The 17,875-nt window shown below is 41.1% G+C and overlaps 3 protein-coding genes, 2 long non-coding RNA genes and 2 other non-coding genes across 11 annotated transcripts; 4 read left to right on the forward strand and 3 right to left on the reverse strand.

Annotated features, from left to right (window-relative positions):
* Positions 1–326: 326 nt before the first annotated feature.
* On the reverse strand, positions 327–2,683 carry LOC103990126 (uncharacterized). 2 transcript variants are annotated; one of them, XR_001978414.2, is made up of 3 exons: positions 2,213–2,683; positions 1,362–1,503; positions 327–698 (listed from the first exon to the last, which is right to left on the reverse strand). It is a non-coding gene; the product is annotated as an uncharacterized LOC103990126 (long non-coding RNA). The 2 variants fall into 2 exon arrangements; XR_010514643.1 differs by having other exon boundaries at positions 327–1,503.
* On the reverse strand, positions 1,997–2,087 carry LOC135677966 (small nucleolar RNA snoR8a). Its single transcript, XR_010514795.1, has one exon. It is a non-coding gene; the product is annotated as a small nucleolar RNA snoR8a (small nucleolar RNA).
* On the reverse strand, positions 2,513–2,602 carry LOC135677967 (small nucleolar RNA snoR126). Its single transcript, XR_010514796.1, has one exon. It is a non-coding gene; the product is annotated as a small nucleolar RNA snoR126 (small nucleolar RNA).
* Positions 2,684–6,785: 4,102 nt separating the features above from the next.
* Positions 6,786–7,353, forward strand: LOC103990125 (uncharacterized). The gene is made up of 2 exons (XR_001978488.2): positions 6,786–6,937; positions 7,016–7,353. It is a non-coding gene; the product is annotated as an uncharacterized LOC103990125 (long non-coding RNA).
* Positions 7,354–8,719: 1,366 nt separating this feature from the next.
* LOC103990124 (uncharacterized) lies at positions 8,720–10,322 on the forward strand. The gene is made up of 2 exons (XM_009409160.3): positions 8,720–9,384; positions 10,079–10,322. The coding sequence occupies exon 1, from the start codon at positions 8,832–8,834 to the stop codon at positions 9,342–9,344; it is 513 nt and encodes a 170-aa protein (XP_009407435.2). The 5' UTR covers positions 8,720–8,831; the 3' UTR covers positions 9,345–9,384; positions 10,079–10,322.
* Positions 10,323–10,513: 191 nt separating this feature from the next.
* On the forward strand, positions 10,514–14,568 carry LOC135677295 (uncharacterized). Of its 2 annotated transcripts, XM_065189471.1 has the most exons (12): positions 10,514–11,232; positions 11,313–11,384; positions 11,475–11,610; positions 11,955–12,035; positions 12,564–12,842; positions 12,918–13,114; positions 13,191–13,434; positions 13,511–13,594; positions 13,678–13,728; positions 13,846–13,914; positions 14,038–14,109; positions 14,292–14,568. In XM_065189471.1, the coding sequence occupies exons 5-12, from the start codon at positions 12,777–12,779 to the stop codon at positions 14,310–14,312; spliced, it is 804 nt and encodes a 267-aa protein (XP_065045543.1). In that variant the 5' UTR covers positions 10,514–11,232; positions 11,313–11,384; positions 11,475–11,610; positions 11,955–12,035; positions 12,564–12,776; the 3' UTR covers positions 14,313–14,568. The 2 variants fall into 2 exon arrangements, with proteins under 2 accessions (XP_065045543.1, XP_065045544.1); XM_065189472.1 differs by having other exon boundaries at positions 10,514–11,384; positions 11,967–12,035.
* On the forward strand, positions 14,509–17,414 carry LOC103990122 (probable galacturonosyltransferase-like 2). 3 transcript variants are annotated; one of them, XM_065189469.1, is made up of 2 exons: positions 14,509–14,643; positions 14,784–17,414. In XM_065189469.1, exon 2 carries the CDS (start codon positions 16,168–16,170, stop codon positions 17,230–17,232), a length of 1,065 nt encoding a protein of 354 aa, XP_065045541.1. In that variant the 5' UTR covers positions 14,509–14,643; positions 14,784–16,167; the 3' UTR covers positions 17,233–17,414. The 3 variants fall into 3 exon arrangements, with proteins under 3 accessions (XP_065045541.1, XP_009407434.2, XP_065045542.1); XM_009409159.3 differs by lacking the exon at positions 14,509–14,643 and having other exon boundaries at positions 14,719–16,000; positions 16,149–17,414; XM_065189470.1 differs by lacking the exon at positions 14,509–14,643 and having other exon boundaries at positions 14,719–15,174; positions 15,271–17,414.
* Positions 17,415–17,875: the final 461 nt, after the last annotated feature.

Consider the following 17,875-nt stretch of genomic DNA (forward strand, 5'->3'; position numbering starts at 1 on the left):
AAAAAAAATACTCCATTTAAAAATAATTAAATATATCATTTAATCATAGTTTTTTATTCTAGATTTTAATTTTGTAAAGAAATAGATAAACAAGATATATTGTTCGTAATAGAAAAACTCATACCTACCACTGAGATTGGTCTTTATCAGTTTATTATTATTTATTATTATTATTAACAGAAATCACAATTATTTAAGCTAACAAATGTAAATTATAGTATCTGAGCTTATTAGCAAATGATAATAAGAGGGATATTGAGAGTAAACATCAAACTTGCAAACAGAGAGATATTCAAGGATTCAATTGATGAACATATAACAATGGATGAAAGAATGATGGAGTGGATTTATTGTGCATTTTGATTAATTCCAACTTGAAATAATCTTTTACAATGTGGAGCACAGCCAACTTTGGAGGTCACTGCTATGGTGCTAACATCGGTACCATAACATAGTATCAATTGAAAACATAAGAAACCCAATCCAACTCGTTAATTCCCACACTTCATGTCCCAGCAAACTGTGTGGAGGCACAAATATACCACTTGAATTGCTATAAAATTCCCAACAATCCGAGGAATAAGTCGAGACATATGAAGATAAACGTTCTCTAGATTCACATTTTGCTGTGCCAATGTGAATTGCTTCAGTCATATGAGGCTCACAGGAGGAAACAAAGCAGCAGCATCGATGGCATTCTGGCATAATGCAGAAACAATATTGTGCTGTAAATGGCCACATCTGATCAAATTAAACAGTGAAAAAACTAAAAAGGATGAAGTCTGTCTGATTTCCTGCTATTGGCATGCATCATAACATCTCAGAACATGTCAAGTACTCATGCTACTAATGCCATATTAGAATCTGCATTTTGTAAGATCTACATGAGACTCAAGTAATTTATATAGTCCATCCTGATGAGAACAATGAGCTATAAATGCAATGCGAGTTTATACTTATATATGCTCCCCTGACTAAATTTCATGCCATATAATAAAAGGCTTTCTTTGTACCTACAAGAAGAGAAATATTTGGAATTTACACTTAGGAAACCCAAACTGATATGAGAGAATATTTTCACGTGACATTTACTCTTCCGATGAAACATATCGCTATCACCGAGGTCATTTTGGTACACAGAACTAACAATATTTTACTAAACTACACATTCTGAACAAGAAAAAGTTGTCCGAGATACATACACAAGTAGTCAAAACGAAAACAAGATATCAAGATCAAGAAGTAGAATTACTCATCAAACATGCACTTGGTAAGGAAAATAATTAAATCTCAAAAAAATAAACAAAGAGACAAACCAATGGGTAAAACCATGAAATCCCAATAACCAATGATTGTCACACCTTCAATGAAAACAGCTCAGAATCGGTCTCGTTAAACCAAAAGCTATCCAATCAAAGATTAAATGCGCCCATATGAGTACAGAACAGTGCAGTAAACACACCCCATGCATGCATCACACAGATCCTCCAACTCAAAGAGCTCCTGAGATTGAAACAAAAGCCATAACGCATAAGTGGCCATATGAAAAAGAGGCATCACACAAACTAAAGGCTGGATCTTCACTAACAATGTGCATTAAACAACATGTAAGTTATTGGTTTAATCAAAGCTCAATAACAAATACATACATACATACATATTTATATGAAAAAGAGGCATCACACAAACTAAAGGCTGGATCTTCACTAACAATGTGCATTAAACAACATGTAAGTTATTGGTTTAATCAAAACTCAATAACAAATACATAACATACATACATACATATACATATATATATATACATACATATACATACATATACATACATATATATATATATATATATATGTATGTGTATGTATATGTATGTATATATATATATATATATATATATATATATATATATATATATACATATATATATATTTATATTTATATGTATGTATATATGTGTATGTATATGTGTGTATATATATATATGTGTATGTATATATGTGTATATATATGAATGTATATATTTGTGTGTGTCATGCCAATGACAAAACTAGCTAGTACGAAGAATTACTTATAATCATTGCATCAAAATCATAGACAGATCCTATAAACACTGTATGAAACTATTTCTCACAATAACAAATTAGCTGCATTTTCTATAAGAAATGAAGCAAAAAATAAATGGCAAGTATGGCACATTATAAAACTTAGCTACCTTGATGGAGAAAGCCCCAAGATTTAGCTGGCATCTTCCTGAGACCAAGCAACATTGAAATCTAAAATTTCACAAGAAAGAAGGCCTCCAAGAGCTAAAACAAGCATATTAAATTTGGGTTCTCATTAATCAACTTCCCCTTCCTTCTCCACTGATCCAATCAATATGCACATATGAAGCCTAATCAAACTATCAAATCAGTAACAAAAGTAAAATCCACATCGATCATCATCCGATCCCATCAATCAGGTGATCTAAATGTTTGATTTCTACAATTTAGATCGAAGAACAAGAACAAAAATGGCTCAGACACGCACAAATGAAGTCATCAAGGCGGTCCTCGAATGACATCGATATCAGATTCGAGAAACGAAATAGTCATCACAGCCACAAGAGCAGAGTGAAAGAAAATGAGAAAACAAACAAACGAAAACGGAAGGGAGAACGAAAGAACGAAAGGACAGAGCAGGAACAAACCAAGACGGCTGGAACGCAAACGCACCCGAACGGCCGAACCAATTAATGAGGAACCCTAACCCTAGATTTCAATTTTGGGCCGACACTGGCACTGAGCCGTAAACAGGCTCAAAACTTGCATTCATGTTTTGGGCCCACCAAACCCAACACGTACGTACACCAACTTTCCACGAATCCATCAATTAGCATTTCTTGTGCAGCTTTTCTCTGATCTCTTCGAAGAAGATGGTTTCGATCTCGACGCCGATCTCCTTCATTTCAAGCCGGAAATGGTTCCATCCTTCCCTGGACGTGGACAGATCAGAATCTATCGATCGGCTTATGTTCGTGAAACCTCCTTTCTCCTCATGAGACCTTCAAAGCCTATCTACCACCTCCCATAGAGAATCCAGGAGAACATGGCGCTGCTGCTCCGGAGGCATCTTGGTGCGAGCGTTCACCCGAGGAAGGAGCTCGTCATCTACTGCAAGGAATTAAGGACGAGAGAAGATGTATGGCTGCATGGGGTTGCGAACGGTGAACGTTCGTCAAAGTGCAGCTCGAGCACAGATTTAGCGGCTGCATTCCCTCGAAGCCCTGCCTGGGTTTTGCCACCCATGTCAAAGAAAGAACAGAAACTGCTGCATCTTCCTCTTACGAGAGCTACGGGCTCCCAGTTCGGGCCCTTCTTCAGTACCATGTTGCATGCAGCTTTGTTTAGTACGGCCTCCCTCCTCTCCTCCTGTTGAAGCCATGGATGCTGAGCTTTCTAAGCCTCCTGCAAGCGCTCTCGAGCCAGCACAACGCAGCCTGTTCTTGTAGCAACTCAAAGAGCCTCCTCCCATTCTGCATTGGCTTGGACTCCAATGTAGCCAGCGTGGATATATGAACTTGGAAACCTTGAAGAGCCTCCAGTGGGCTTCATAGCCACTGACAGAATCACTAGCGTTGAAGTATGCTTGGCATCCTCCATTGACATGCACAGATGCATCGATATGGATTCAAAGCCAGGATCGTGAGGTGGGGGTGATCAAGCCGACCATCTGCAGGTGTTGTTTTCATGGTGCAGCGTCGTCAAAGACCAATATCCAGAGAGTAATTCTGGTCCACTGCTAACGTACTGCGATCTGCCACCCACACGCTGTCATCCAAGACACAGTATCCTGGATGTTACCACAAATCCACTGCAGGCTTCCTGAGTTTTCTGGGATCCTCTTCTGCATGCTGGCTTCCACCGGTCGCCATCTTCAATGAATGCCCATGGTGTCCTGAAGTGAGGAAGGGTGGGTCGATTGCCCTGTGATGTTACCAGCGATTAGGATGCTTTGTGATGTGGGCGGCCATGCGTCTGGTTTCTTTCGTGAAGGTCTCTTTCCTCTGGTAGTGGGCACCTCGTGGCCGATCCGCCTTCACAGACCTCCAAAGATCAGTAGAATGAGCTATCAGGTCGAATAAGCTATATAAGTAAAAAAGTCCGGTTCGATTCGAATTGAAATTGGATCTCCATCAATTCAGATTTTATATGATTCGATAATTTTAAATCAAATTGAAAACACATTCATACGGTTCGATTTCAATTTCTAAAATTTCCGAACCCATTTAAAAAGAAAAAACACAAATGGATTTAATTGTGTAATGAGTTTGAATATTAGTAAAATAATTTATTTTTCTTTATCAAACAGGTGATTTGAAATTAAATCAAAATCGATAATTTGAAATTTAATCAAATCGAAATCATTGTTTCAAAAATCAAAACGGCTCGATCCAATCCCGAATGTACAAGGTTTGCCCCCACAGAAGCTCAGGTGGTGGAAGCAAGTGGCCAGCTTCCTCGTTGTCGGGCTCCTACACACAGGCTGAGATTAGGAAAGGTATTTCCGAACTCAACCCCTCCGAATATTAAGTTAGTGTTGAGTGAAGTAAGAAAAAGTTGAATGCTCGAAGTCCCCCTTTGATGCCAATCAAGGAGTTGACTTTTATACCTACGAACGATGATCGATCGTACGTGATCTATTAATAGTAGTCGACTCCTCGAATTGCTGGCTTATATCTCCTATGTGAGTACCGATCAACCTGTACGGATCCGCATCATGTGACGTTGTTCTGAGCTTTCTGAAACGACTTTGTGCTATACGGCGTCGTATCGTATAGTCTCGAATAGCGTAGGAACAGGCGATTATCCAATCGTAGTTCGAGGTGTCATATTAACGCGATGCACAATATCAATCTTTAAGGCTTCGCAATGGCGTTTGACATGGCTGACTATTATTACTAAGGGTAGTACCCCTATCATATAGAACATCTCGAGGCTTTAGTATCGATTATATTTTAGATATACTATTAATATCTAAAATCTTTCATCCACATATAAAAGCAAAGCATGGATCAATCAATTCGAGATGGGTCCATGACCATGTGATCGGAGCACCCAATCACGTGAAGGATCATCCCGCAAAAAAGCGATCGAGTTTCCTCCAACATACGCATATAGATGGGAGTGATGGGTACGACTGGTTGATGTTATATGGCACAGATCAGAAGCCTTCGTCTTCTAGCGTGTGTGTGTGTGTGTGTGAGAGAGAGAAACGTGTTAGGGCAGGTGACTAAGTAATGGCCGAAGTTGATCGTCTTTATCCGCTTCAAACAAGTTAGGTTTGGGAATGGCGATCAAAGGTGCGGTGGAGGCAATCAGTTTTCTCAAAGCAAAAGAGGCATTGGACAGCAATTAATGTCATTGAATGCCTCGAGTCGCATCGATCCATCTCAGCCCTGCCAACCCAATCAATCGTTCATTAATTTGCTGCCCGCTAATATTACTTGCCCCTAATAATCTTGGAAATATAAGGTTATCACATGAAGGTCATGCAAAAAAAAGGAATTCTTTTAAGTAACGTTTTTTTTTTTTTGTCTTTAACCTCGTCTATTATTTTTTACTTTGAACTTTTTAGAAATAATAGGATAAACTTTCAGTTTATGTATTATTATTTTTAATTATAATTCTAAGTTATAGGAGATGAGAGATCTTGTATATATATATATATATATATATATATATATATATATATATATATATATATATATATATATATATATAAAGTATGTGAAATTTATCTCTTTAATCTAAAAAAAATAATTATTATAACAAGGGTAGTTGATCTTCACTAATTGAAAATAAGATCGATAGTGAAAGTCGATGACATTAAGAGAAGAGAAATAAAAAATAGATGTAAATTGAAAAGATCGAATCATTGTAAATTTGTTTATTTCTCTTTATTTGTATTTGTGACTTTGTCTTATTCTTATTATTTATAATTTTAACTTTGAGTTTTTGAAACGTATAAATTCATCAATCGAGTTTTAAATGATTAAAAATATTATTACACTAATTCATCCACTCCAAAGTGTCATCAGGTTCATACCAATTGGTATAAGTTTCTCTCGTTTATATTAACACCGAAAAGAGAATATATATATATATATATATATATATATATATATATGTGTGTGTGTGTGTGGGGGCAAAACAACACCTCATATATGGACAAAAATCTGATGTTGCTTTCAAAAGCAATGTATGGCAATACATGATTTACTCCTAAGGAGATTTTAATATAAACCAAATTCCCAAAGTCTTGGGGGTTCATTTTCACCGATAAGGACGTGATTGGATTGCATTATGTAGCTTATTAAGTTATTATTAGGAGTGAAATAACCTTTATTATCGTGATGAAATCATTCATAATAATGACTCCTTTGTTGTCTGATGCGTGAATGAAGAAGCCGCAAACCTAACGCTCAGTTCTCTGAGGATCTGTGCTGTGGAATCTGTGTCAAGTAATCCTCCTTTGCTTCGGAGTTATGAGGAGGTCTGAAGGCATTAAATGAAATCAAATCTTCTCTCCGGCTGACCCGATCAGGCCCGCTCGCCACAGAGCCGCAACAGCCACTGCGCTTTCATGGATGCCAACGATGGATCTCCACCTCTCGTTCGGCCGAAGAAATCAATGCTCGAATGGAAGCCATGTCCTTTGCTGACCAAATACAACTCCCAACAGTGTCTCCCCATGCTATTTAAACCCCCCCTCCAGCCCCTCACGTTCCTCACCCATCCTCCTCCTCCTCTTTCTTCTTCTTCTTCTTCTTCTTCTTCTTCTTTCTCACAACTCCATGAAGATAACCTTTGTGCTCATTGCTTTCCTCGTCTTCGTGTCTTTAGCCCATGCGGGCCGGACAGCGCCAGTGGAATATCCAGAGAAGACCAGCCTTCAGGTGCACCGATGATCCCCTACGCACTCTGGTTTTTAGTGCTTTTGTTTGTAGAAACTAAGTGATCTGTGGTTACTGTAGGGCGTGCAGAAGGAGACGCCGGAGAGGGTGGAAGGATGTGAGGGCGTCGGGGCGGATGAATGCTTGATGAGGAGATCCCTGGCAGCTCACACTGACTACATCTACACCCAGGAGCACCATTAAGAGGGAGGTGGTGACACGGTTGTGCTCTTTTGGCTGGTGGATCTTTCTGCCACAAGTATTCCATCCATTGTGTCATGATCACTGCTATGTCTCATGTGTGTTGCTGGCTTTAGGAGTAACATGCAGGCCGTGTGATGCTGTCCTGCATCTATGTTCTATGTTTCCAGGACTCGTAAACACCAATAAATATAGGGTAAATGTTGGTTTTATGTTCATGTTCTTGTCATCCTAAAAGTGCATGAACAAAGCATTGATTTCATCTGTAAGAGGAAGATAAAACTCTCTAAACAACCAGCTGGTCCTTTTCCTAATCCTATTCTTCTCTTATCCGAATGTATGATGCCGACAAAGAACAAGTGTTCTTTCTCCTTCTCCACGAGCAAACACGCCATTGGAGACTTGGCCTGGTAGCGACGAATACACTCGGTCATCGTTAAAGACTCAACGTTCCCTCGCAACTCGAAGTACACCGATACCGGTGGCGTATACGGAGCCAAAAACGGAATCGTTCTTCCTCCTCCTCCTCCTCCTCCTCCTCGTTAAATCCTTTTCCTAATCAACGTAAGGTCGACTTCGGACACGCTATGGCCGACGATGCATCTCTCAGTCTATGTTGTGGACGAAGGCTATAGAACACTTGAGAACCATTCAAATGGATCCCTGTGAATCTTCTCCTTCGCTCGAAGGTCGACGCTACGACTGGTATTACCTCGAACGTCTCGATGCGTGGAACCTCCAACATACATATTCTTCGATGTTGTCACCCTTCGAGCCACGACTTCGATGCCGAAGAACGAAACAAAGTATGCCTTCGTTCTCCCCTAGAAACAGCCACTCGGACAAGTTGCCAACTTGTCATCATCTACAAAGTTTTGTCTCATGAATATTAATTCGATCGTGTCCATGTCAACTTCTAAGCCTTAACAGTTATCCAGAAGAGTTTAGAATGGTCAAGGATGTTAGCAATAAGTTTATGGCTCTTAAGAAAGTGGTGTATTTAATTATATATCTGATAAAGTAATATTTGATCGGCACTCCAGGGATCCAGGACTCTTCTTCTAATATGAAACTAAATATCCTTATCAGCACTCCAGGAATCCAGGACCCTTCTTCTAAAACTAATCTGAGAAAAAAATATTTGATCGATTGAACGTTGATGTGATCGGTAGGCTCGTAAAAAATTATCCACTTGGGACGAAGGTATACCCTTCTTGATTTTGCCTATTTCAAGCTCACAAGCTCCAAAAATACCTCTAAGGATTTATTAATTCTTGATTTTCCTACTTCTCCTATGTCCAAGCCCTAATAAGTAATAATATTCTTGAGGGAAATACATCTTGGCGTGGCTTAAGTCGCGATAGGCTAGACCCCTCGGGAAGGAATACCCACTTAGTGCTTGTGGGACTCACGACTTAAGTCATGAGTTTTGTTAGCGGTGTACGTATTGGGCTTCAATGGGCCGAGCACAGCAACTTTCCCGCCAAATGATTATGTAGTACTTTTCTTACTTGAGCATAAGTACTGTGGCATACCTGGCCTAGCACTGGAAGCTATCATGGGACCCCTTGGACTACCTCATCTAATACCACTCAGGGGGCTGATAAGTACGCGCGTAAGAGTCGGTTGGATCGGGGCAGAACTATCCCCTCACCGGCCCTTGAGATTCCGGAACTCGAGAGGAGGGGCGGAGGCGATGGGGAAGCGGCGGCGGATGTACTGGCTGCTGAAGACGGAGCCGGAGGAGTGGTCGTGGGAGGACCAGCGGTCCAACGGCGGCGTTTCGACCTGGGACGGCGTCCGAAACCGACAGGCTGTCAACCACATGAAGGCCATGCGGGCGGGCGACCGCTGCTTCTTCTACCACTCCGGCGCCGCCGCCCGCCGCGTCGTGGGCGTCGTCGAGGTCGTCAAACCCTGGTACACTATCGCCGCCGGAGGTGAAGACGGCGCGGTGGACGTTCGGTCTCTGGGGGAGATGCGGAAGCCCGTCGAGCTACGGGAGATCAAGGCGGAGGCGGAGGCTGAGGCCATGAAGGGGTTCGCGCTTCTGAAGCAGCCGCGACTGTCGGTGGTGCCCGTGCCCGACGGCATCTGGGAGAGAATCTGCGAGATGGGCGGTGGATACGGAGATGCAGCGGCAGAGGAAGATGAGGAGGAGGAGGAAGCGCAGCCGTCGTCGCAGGAGGAGGAGGAGCAAGACGAGTGAGGGAAGGCGGCGAGGGTTCTGGTCTTTTTGGGAACCGGAGGTACGCCGCTCTCTTTCCTGATGCAGATCTGCCGTCCATCTATGATTGGACGGCGGATCTTAGATTCTTTGCAGTTCGACTTAGTTGTGTTGATCCGTGAATCGTAACCGTCGGATGCTCTACTTTGGAAACATCTTTATGCAACACATGCCAATTCTCGTTGATTTGGAGTTTGTTGTGCCTTCTACTTCACGTAAGAGTTATTTTGGACAAGAAAACCATAACCATTCTTTGTAGTTTGATGAACCTATTCTATTCCAACCATGCATTTTCCAGTAGGCTAATTTGAATGTGGATCATATAGATAATGAAATAAATTGATACAATGAAATGAAGCTATGAAGAACTAATTTGATGGCTTTCGAGCCAATAAAGAGACTTGATCTGTTATTGCATAATGTGGGAGCTTCTGTTGTATTATCTTCAATCATATTACTGCATTGCAATAGCTTTTCCAATGATTTGTTCATCAGTTGGAACATAGTTCAACTGTTCAAACTCTGTACTTTAAATTATTGACTGTAAATTTGAACTCGATTACATGCTTTTATAAACCTAATTCATTTATCACATGGGACTTCGCTGTCACCGAAGAGCTACAAGAAATATAGCATGAAATATACCCACAAAGTAACTATTATGTATCGAACAGGTTCATTTATTTATTACTTCTGGATTGGCATATTGTTTATAGGATTGTTGAGGCCTCTGGGATGACAATTTTTGGGCCTCCTCTTGAGAGCAGGAAGCAATGGCAGTGAAGGAGGGTGATGGCAGCGCCAGTTAGTAGAGCAGCAAGCAATGAACTACATACATGACATCTTTTTGGGAGCAAAGTTGGTTAATGTGGTTCTTTTGCATGTTCTGTAGTTCATTGATATTTTGAAGTCTGTACCTTGCCTCTATTTCCACTTAGATATATCTTTATCCTTATGCTATGTAGATGAAAGTAAATGGAAAGGGTCTATTTACCACTAACATTCCCATAAATATGAAGGGATTAGACCTTACAATCATATCATAATTAAATGATGAAAACCATATGTAGGATGGATAGAATACATCTTAAGGGATGAAGATGACGATTGTATGATTCGGGTACAAGTATGAAAACCATATGTAGGATGGATAAAATACATCTTAAGGGATGAGGATGATGATTGTCTGGTTACAGGGTACAAGTTCATTAAGAACATATCAATTTTATAGTGTGATACATTAGCCATCAAGGAGGGTCGTAGAAATGAGAGGAACAATACATGAACATGTAATATACAGTTTCAGTGTCTCAATTTTATGCATTAGAGCATCGTATTAGGCCCCATCAACCAATAAGAAATTATTCATTTTACATTAATCATATTAATCCTAGGATCTTAATGCCTACAAATCCTTTTATCAATTAAAATATAAAAATTATCATGTATCTCAAATTTTATAAAAATTCTAGATTTCATAAAAATTGTATTAATTAAAACATAGCTTGAATCCTTTTCAATAGGGGAGGAGGAAAGATGTCATATATGGTATAAATCCTAATTTTAATTTCGTAAATAGTATTTAATTAACATACTGTTTCATTATTGCTTTTTAAAATAAGGAATAATCTTGACGTCTGAAAATTTTTATTTCCATTCTATAGAACACTCATTAGAAAACAAATTATGCTGTGATATGACATATTAGTAATTAAGGGATAATTTATTTAGGAAATAATAAAGAAATATGCTGATTATAACATATAAGCCGGACCGCCTCCATCTTGTATAAATCGATATGAAACCAAGCCTTGCAGGTCTCAGCCTAAAGCATCACAGTTTCTCATAGCCCACAGCATCATGGGCAAGAGTAAGATGAATTCCAGCTACTTCTTCAATTGTGCTTATGGTATCTTGTAGCATCCTCCATATAAAGATATTTCCCAACAGGCAGACTGGGTTTAAAGAGCAATGCTTTGAAAAGACAGAAGGACTTCTTCAACAAAGATCAATCCAGGCTTGGTGAGTATGTTTTTTCCCCTTCTTTCCTCCTGTGTTATTGTTTTATTAGTATTTCTAATGGCTGCTTCTTTTTTTTTTGCTTTAATTCAGAACGTAATGAGCTCACATATAGCGAAGAGTTCGGTGGTGCTTCCTCAACAGCTCCATCTGGTTATGTTGCTGATCACAATTCCTTGACCAATTTGTTACAATGTGAGAATTACTTAGAAGATTTATGCCATAAGAGGTAATCTATAATTTGATAACGATATCGATTCCCTTGTCTCATATCTTCCTCTGTTTACACTCAGAATAAACTGTTGGTCTATCCAATTCTTGTTTCTGACCATCCCGAATCAGGAAGAGGCTTATTTTCATAAAATCATCCTTCGCACTTATGAAGCATAGATTTCATGCTTGTGATATTCATATCCGTCATACCTGATCTGTGCTTAGCTTTGTTGATATCGGTAGTCTATATACTAATTCTGCATGGTTGCTATGATTTCTATGGCAAAGATTAAACTATTATAATCATTTTATTGTTACTAAATCCCAAACTTATAAATTTTCTCTTTTGTCTTTATGGAGGAAATCTATAAGAGAGGAAGCTTTGCAAAAGCTTATTGTGGAGTTTGAAAAGCAAGTGCTGAATGAGTTTGTTCAAAGCAGGTAAGTTAAATTTTATAATTAGCTGAAGTTAATTGGTATTATTATTAAACAATTTTGCTGTAGTTTATTATGTTAAAAAGATTGCTCGCAGTAATGGTTCGCATAAACCTTGTGTAAAAGCTAATAATCTATTACCATTCGAGAGTTTAGAAATGAATAATTTCTTTATTTTTCAGAATGCCATTCTTATGGACCTGATTTTCAATGTCCTTTTACTCGTTTTTTTACATCTTAAGTGGAGGCTATCGTGAGACATGCAATCTAAGTACTTTTCAAATTTTCATTGTGACTTTTCTATTTTATAGATATGTCTCTGAAATATTGTGTAATTTGCATGATTACTGGTGCTTGTTCTTTCAATGAGATTATAACATTTTGTAAATTTATGCTTCATATACCCAATTGTACATACTTTATGTTTAGATGTCCGCACTCTGCCTAAGTTTCTGATCTGTAGCATTATCTGATACTATTAGAAATTTGTTCTTCCAACTTGTGATTTTTTGATGATTTGTCTCTGCCTTGTAGATATATAACATTAACATATCGATGTTTAAAATTAATGACAAAGGGTCCCACAACTGAAGCTTATTTAGCTTGTCGTGTCATTGGTTAGTATCAATCTCTTTCAAATAATATTTACTTATGCTTGATTGACAACATGACACTAGCTACCCATTTCTTGCATATGATGGATTACTGGCTCTCACTGTTGACAATGGCAATGCTGCACATGAGATAATGAAAGAATCAGTTCCACAACTTTGTGAAGCTTTCAAATCTGGCTCCAATGCATTCAAAATACTGGTATGTATGCTAATATTTGACTATCAGCTTTTGCTTGATTGAGCTTACTGATTCTAATAATTGTAATTTGGGTAGGTGTTACAATGTCTGGCTATTGTCACCTTTGTTGGTGCAAGTAGTCCAGATGAGGTGCAGCTTTCAATGAAATATATATGGGAGACATGCAATTCAGCAGATTCTACCCACACTGTGTTACCTGCAGCATTATCTGCATGGTCATTTCTCCTTTCAGCCATTGATGGGTGGAGGATACATTCGGAGTATTGGAAGGGGTATACAGAATCCAATCAATTTATTTTTGTTATGTTTATTCTTTCTTTAAATTTGTTTAATTATACTTTGATGCAGGTCTATTTTGTTCCTTTCGACTTTATTGGAAAAAGATCAGCATTCTCTTTGTGTGGCTGTTGCTGAAGCTGTGGCCCTTATTTCTGAAATTGATAGAATAAATAATTTTTCCGAAGAAGCATGCGCTACTTCTGTTGAATCACTAAAATGCGAGTTATGTGCGGAAGTCAAGAAGCTTTATGAGGAGTGTCAGGATAGAATCCATGATAAAGAATTCTTGCAAAACATCCTGCAGTATTTTGAGGTAGTTTTCTTTTCTACATGTTTAGGTACAGTTGATATGCATGAGATACTTCTATTGAAATGATATTTCATTCCAGATTGGTGTGTTTGATGAAGTTATAATGAAGACTTCTAGCCAAGATGTGATTTTAAAGGTGTCAAAGTGGAGTCAAATGATACAGGTTGGAGTTCTCGTGTTCTTTCTGCTCCAATTTGGGAAATGGTTCACTTTCTCAAGTATTTGCTGATGTATTTGGTTTTGCAGGTGAGGCACATTAAGCACTTCCTTCAAAGTGGCTTTTCAAAGCACATGAAGGTCAGCAATATTGGATGTCCATTTTATTCTTTTTTTTTTACTTTCCATATGAAAGAAAGTTACCTCTTGCTTAATATATTAGAGAACTATTAATAGTGAGCTTTATGTTATGTACAGGACAATGAGCGACTTCATGATATATTTAAGTTCATAGAAGTAATTCAAGGAAATCGTCCAGTTGAAAAGGTGAGACTGTTGCAGAAATTCATGTCATTTAATATTTATATTCACTATTCTTTTTCTGTCCAATGACATTTATGTTCAGTGCTATTTTACCTTTATATTCCCTAAATTGTCTTGTGCATACAGATATTTGTGCTAACATCTGCTGATCCAAAGGAAAGGACCATGCTGAGAAATAGACAACGAGCGTTGTCTCAGGTACAATCTTACATTACCTTTGTTTTTTTTTTTTTTTTGTTAGTCTTCCAATTTCTTAGATTTTATTAGTTGATAAGAGAGTTTATTGGATGGAACAGTGATTCTTGCAATTAACTGTAATGATGTGGCTGCATCTATGTTAGTAGACTAATTCGTGGGTGCTACATAATTCTTTGTTGCAGATGAAGCATTTCTCGGATTAATGCCTATGAAGAATATATCTACAATATGGATTGAATTGAAGATGCATGAATCTTGCCACATAATCAACCAACTCAAGAAGAGCACAGAGAAGTTCTCTCTTGTTTCATAGCAACATTAACAGATTAATAGAATTTGACAATTTATTATGTTTCCATTACCTTGTAATTGATAATTTCTGGTGCATGGAAGACAATCTAAGTTAATTTGCTTGATTAGAAAGTAATACTGAAATTATTATGATCTTTTTCTCATTCATATGGTGGGCTTCAGAATGATGATGCATGAAGTGTTTTGCCACTGACATGACCTGTTACAGTTCCAAAGGCAAAGGTGATCACTTTTTCTCTGACAAGCATTTACTTAACTGTTTTGTAGCTTTGATTACCTAGTACAAACTCATTTATGATTGTCCATTGTTTCTCAAGAGCTCTCAATATCTATCTTTCAAACTTGTGTTGCAACTTTTGTAGCTCATAACCTGTTTCAGCACAGCTCTGAAGTAACAGGGAAGGTCAATTTCCTTCACACTATCACATCAGTCATCAATAACTCAGTGCCACATTCTGGTGGTGGAAGGCTTGTGTGATGGATGGTGACCACCACAACTCATGCCTGATTTCTGGAACAGTGATAGGGCATGGGCACAGTGGAAAATAAGAGGAAAGCAGTATCATTACAGTTGCCCAGTTTGAACCCTGAGAGGTTGAGATCCAAATAATGGAGCCATTCTGTCAACTTAGTTACAGAAAGAAACTATGGCTTTGGAACTGCTTGAAGTCATTCTGCAACACAAACTGAGGAAAACTTATGTCAGCATTGATAGCATAACATGAGAATTCTGATCATGTTTTTGTACTGGATGTGAGAAAATGTTCACCAGTCCAACTTTTACTTGATCCTCACTTGTTGTTGAAGCTTTTCCCATCTCTGACACCCACTCAAATATGGTCATTGCAGCTTGGTGTACTGTGGTCATTGACTGCGATTGACATGCCTACAAGCCAAGCCCCATTAAGTGCCATTGACATGCCTCCTCCATGAAGAGCCACTTGCCCGATACAGGCATAGCTTTGAAGGAGTCTTGTTATCCCACAAGATAAGATGTTGGTTGGTCTTCTTAGGCTCTGCTTCTACTGAAGAACAATCTCCACTGATGTATGTAACCAGAGTTGATGAGCTAACAAGTCACATCACTGGTTGAGTACCAACATGAATTCCACACCTGAAGCAACAACAGAGTTGGTGAGAACTAGACTATCTTGCAGAGGTTTCCCCCATGTAAAGCAACTCATCACACATCAACAACAGCAACTTAGACTAACAATTCTAAGCAAAGGTGAGGAGGAAGAGGAAAGGGTTATATGATGATGATGATGATACTGATGGTGATGGTGCAGCTACCTCCAGCAAATTTAAGAGACAGAGACATGTAGAAATATGGCCACTTAGTCGAGTTGATCCCACCGCAACAAAGTATATAGCAGTTTGCATGTTAAAAGAAAGAATGCTACAATTAAGTCCACTTGAATTCTTCTTCTTCTTCGTGGGAGCCATTCCTTGGTGTTCTCCGAGCATGGGCTTCATGGGAGTAATTCTAGAAGGACTATGTCCTAAACCCGCACTAACTACTGGACTTGCTATTGGCTTATAGCATCCTCGCCGATATGGTGCCCACTTGAGGAGACAGGTAGAGTATACGGGTAAAAATGAAGGTAGTACGTCTTTGGTTTGGTTTATAGGCTTTGGCTGCCCACCGCGTTAGATCAGGACCGTTCGTTCCATCACAGTCCCACTTCTCAAAGCATAATAAATCTTCCCGTAGTTCTCTCCCGCAGTGTGACTTCCCGCTTCCAAATGCCTCCGTTGCCGCTCGCCTCCACCCTTCTGCTCCTGCTCGCCATCCTGTCCTCGTCGTCGCCAGCCGCCGGACAGCGCGATGGCCCCGCCACGGGCACGTCCAGGTTCCGCGAGGCGCCTCTGTTCTACAACGCACCTTCGTGCCCGGCCCCCCTGCCTCCGGGGCCCGACTCGGCCTGCTCCCCTGACGCGCTGGTGCACGTCGCCATGACCCTCGACGTCACCTACCTACGCGGCTCCATGGCGGCCGTCCTCTCTGTCCTCCAGCACACCGCCTGTCCCCAGTCGATCTTCTTCCACTTCGTGGCCACCTCCGCCGCGGGCTACCTCAGCGCGACCGTCGCAGGGTCCTTCCCCTCCCTCGCATTCCAGATCCACCCCTTCGCCGACGAGCCGACCGTCGCGGGGCTCATCTCCACCTCCGTCCGGGCGGCACTCGACCGGCCCCTCAACTACGCACGCTCCTACCTCCCCCGCCTCATCCCGCAGTGCGTCCGCCGGGTCGTCTACCTCGATTCCGACCTCGTCCTCGTCGACGACATCGCCGGCCTGGCATCCACCCCGATCCCCGACGGCGTCGCGCTCGCGGCTCCCGAGTACTGCAACGCCAACTTCACCTCCTACTTCACGCCCACCTTCTGGGCCAACCCGGCGCTCTCCGTGGCCTTCGAGGGCCGGCGGGCCTGCTACTTCAACACCGGCGTCATGGTCATGGAGCTCGGCCGGTGGCGCGACGGCGGGTACACGGAGCGGATCGAGGAATGGATGGATCTCCAGAAGCGTATGCGGATCTACGAGTTGGGCTCACTGCCACCGTTCCTGCTGGTGTTCGCGGGTCGGATCGCGGCGGTGGAGCACCGGTGGAACCAGCACGGCCTCGGCGGCGACAACTACCGGGGGCTGTGCCGCGACCTCCACCCGGGGCCGGTGAGCCTGCTGCATTGGAGTGGAAAGGGCAAGCCGTGGGCGCGCCTCGACGGCGGGCGCCCGTGCCCGGTGGACGCCATCTGGGCGCCCTATGACCTCCTCCTCCGCACCACGTTCCCCATCGACGACTCCTGATCCGACCCGGATCCACGATGATCGACCAACCCCACCCGATCCGACCCGAAACTTCACCTCTTCCGTTCCATGTCACCATAACCTTCTTCTCTCCTTCCCTGAGGAAGTGTAGATTACTTAAGCCTTTCTTAGTCAAATGTAGATTACTTAAGAAGCCATATATAACTAAGATTGCATATTAATGATGAAATAATGGAATCATATTGATGAGGATAGTAATTATGATAAGATTCGACTGACGTCTCACGCCTTGATCGACGCGACAGCACCCGGTCAAATGGATCATAACGTCGGTCGAGACGCATTAACGCCTGTTCATGCTCGGTTCTTCACGCCACGTCAACACCAGTGTCAGACGTTACCATCCTAACCCCTGCAAGCGGACACATCAGGAAACAGTAAGCTTCCTTATAAATACCCTCGCATTCTGAACGGGAAGGGGGAAAATATACACACAAAAAAGACTTCTTCATATGAAATCCCCTTCACGTCAACTGATTTGATCGTCTGAGGGGTCGGGTCGAGCTTTCCGACCTGACTTTTGTGCAGGTGCGAAACCAAAGGTCCCCGCGGGACGCACAGGCGAGGAGCTCTTGCCCGGAGGAAGCGGCCACCCCGTCCCGATCGGACCACCTCAGCGCGA

The sequence above is a fragment of the Musa acuminata genome, chromosome BXJ1-6, assembly GCF_036884655.1.
Source record: "Musa acuminata AAA Group cultivar baxijiao chromosome BXJ1-6, Cavendish_Baxijiao_AAA, whole genome shotgun sequence".
Classification (NCBI taxonomy): Eukaryota; Viridiplantae; Streptophyta; class Magnoliopsida; order Zingiberales; family Musaceae; genus Musa; species Musa acuminata.

What these genes read in the sequence shown, in the direction of transcription:
- LOC103990124 (XM_009409160.3), top strand. Translation starts at nt 8,832, where the DNA reads ATGGGGAAGCGGCGGCGGATGTACTGGCTGCTGAAGACGGAGCCGGAG.
- LOC135677295 (XM_065189472.1), top strand. Translation starts at nt 12,777, where the DNA reads ATGAAAGAATCAGTTCCACAACTTTGTGAAGCTTTCAAATCTGGCTCC. An exon ending in CATTCGGAGTATTGGAAGGG is followed by an intron (nt 13,115 to 13,190) that starts GTATACAGAATC and finishes ACTTTGATGCAG; the next exon opens with GTCTATTTTGTTCCTTTCGA. An exon ending in GCTTTTCAAAGCACATGAAG is followed by an intron (nt 13,729 to 13,845) that starts GTCAGCAATATT and finishes TGTTATGTACAG; the next exon opens with GACAATGAGCGACTTCATGA.
- LOC103990122 (XM_065189469.1), top strand. Translation starts at nt 16,168, where the DNA reads ATGCCTCCGTTGCCGCTCGCCTCCACCCTTCTGCTCCTGCTCGCCATC.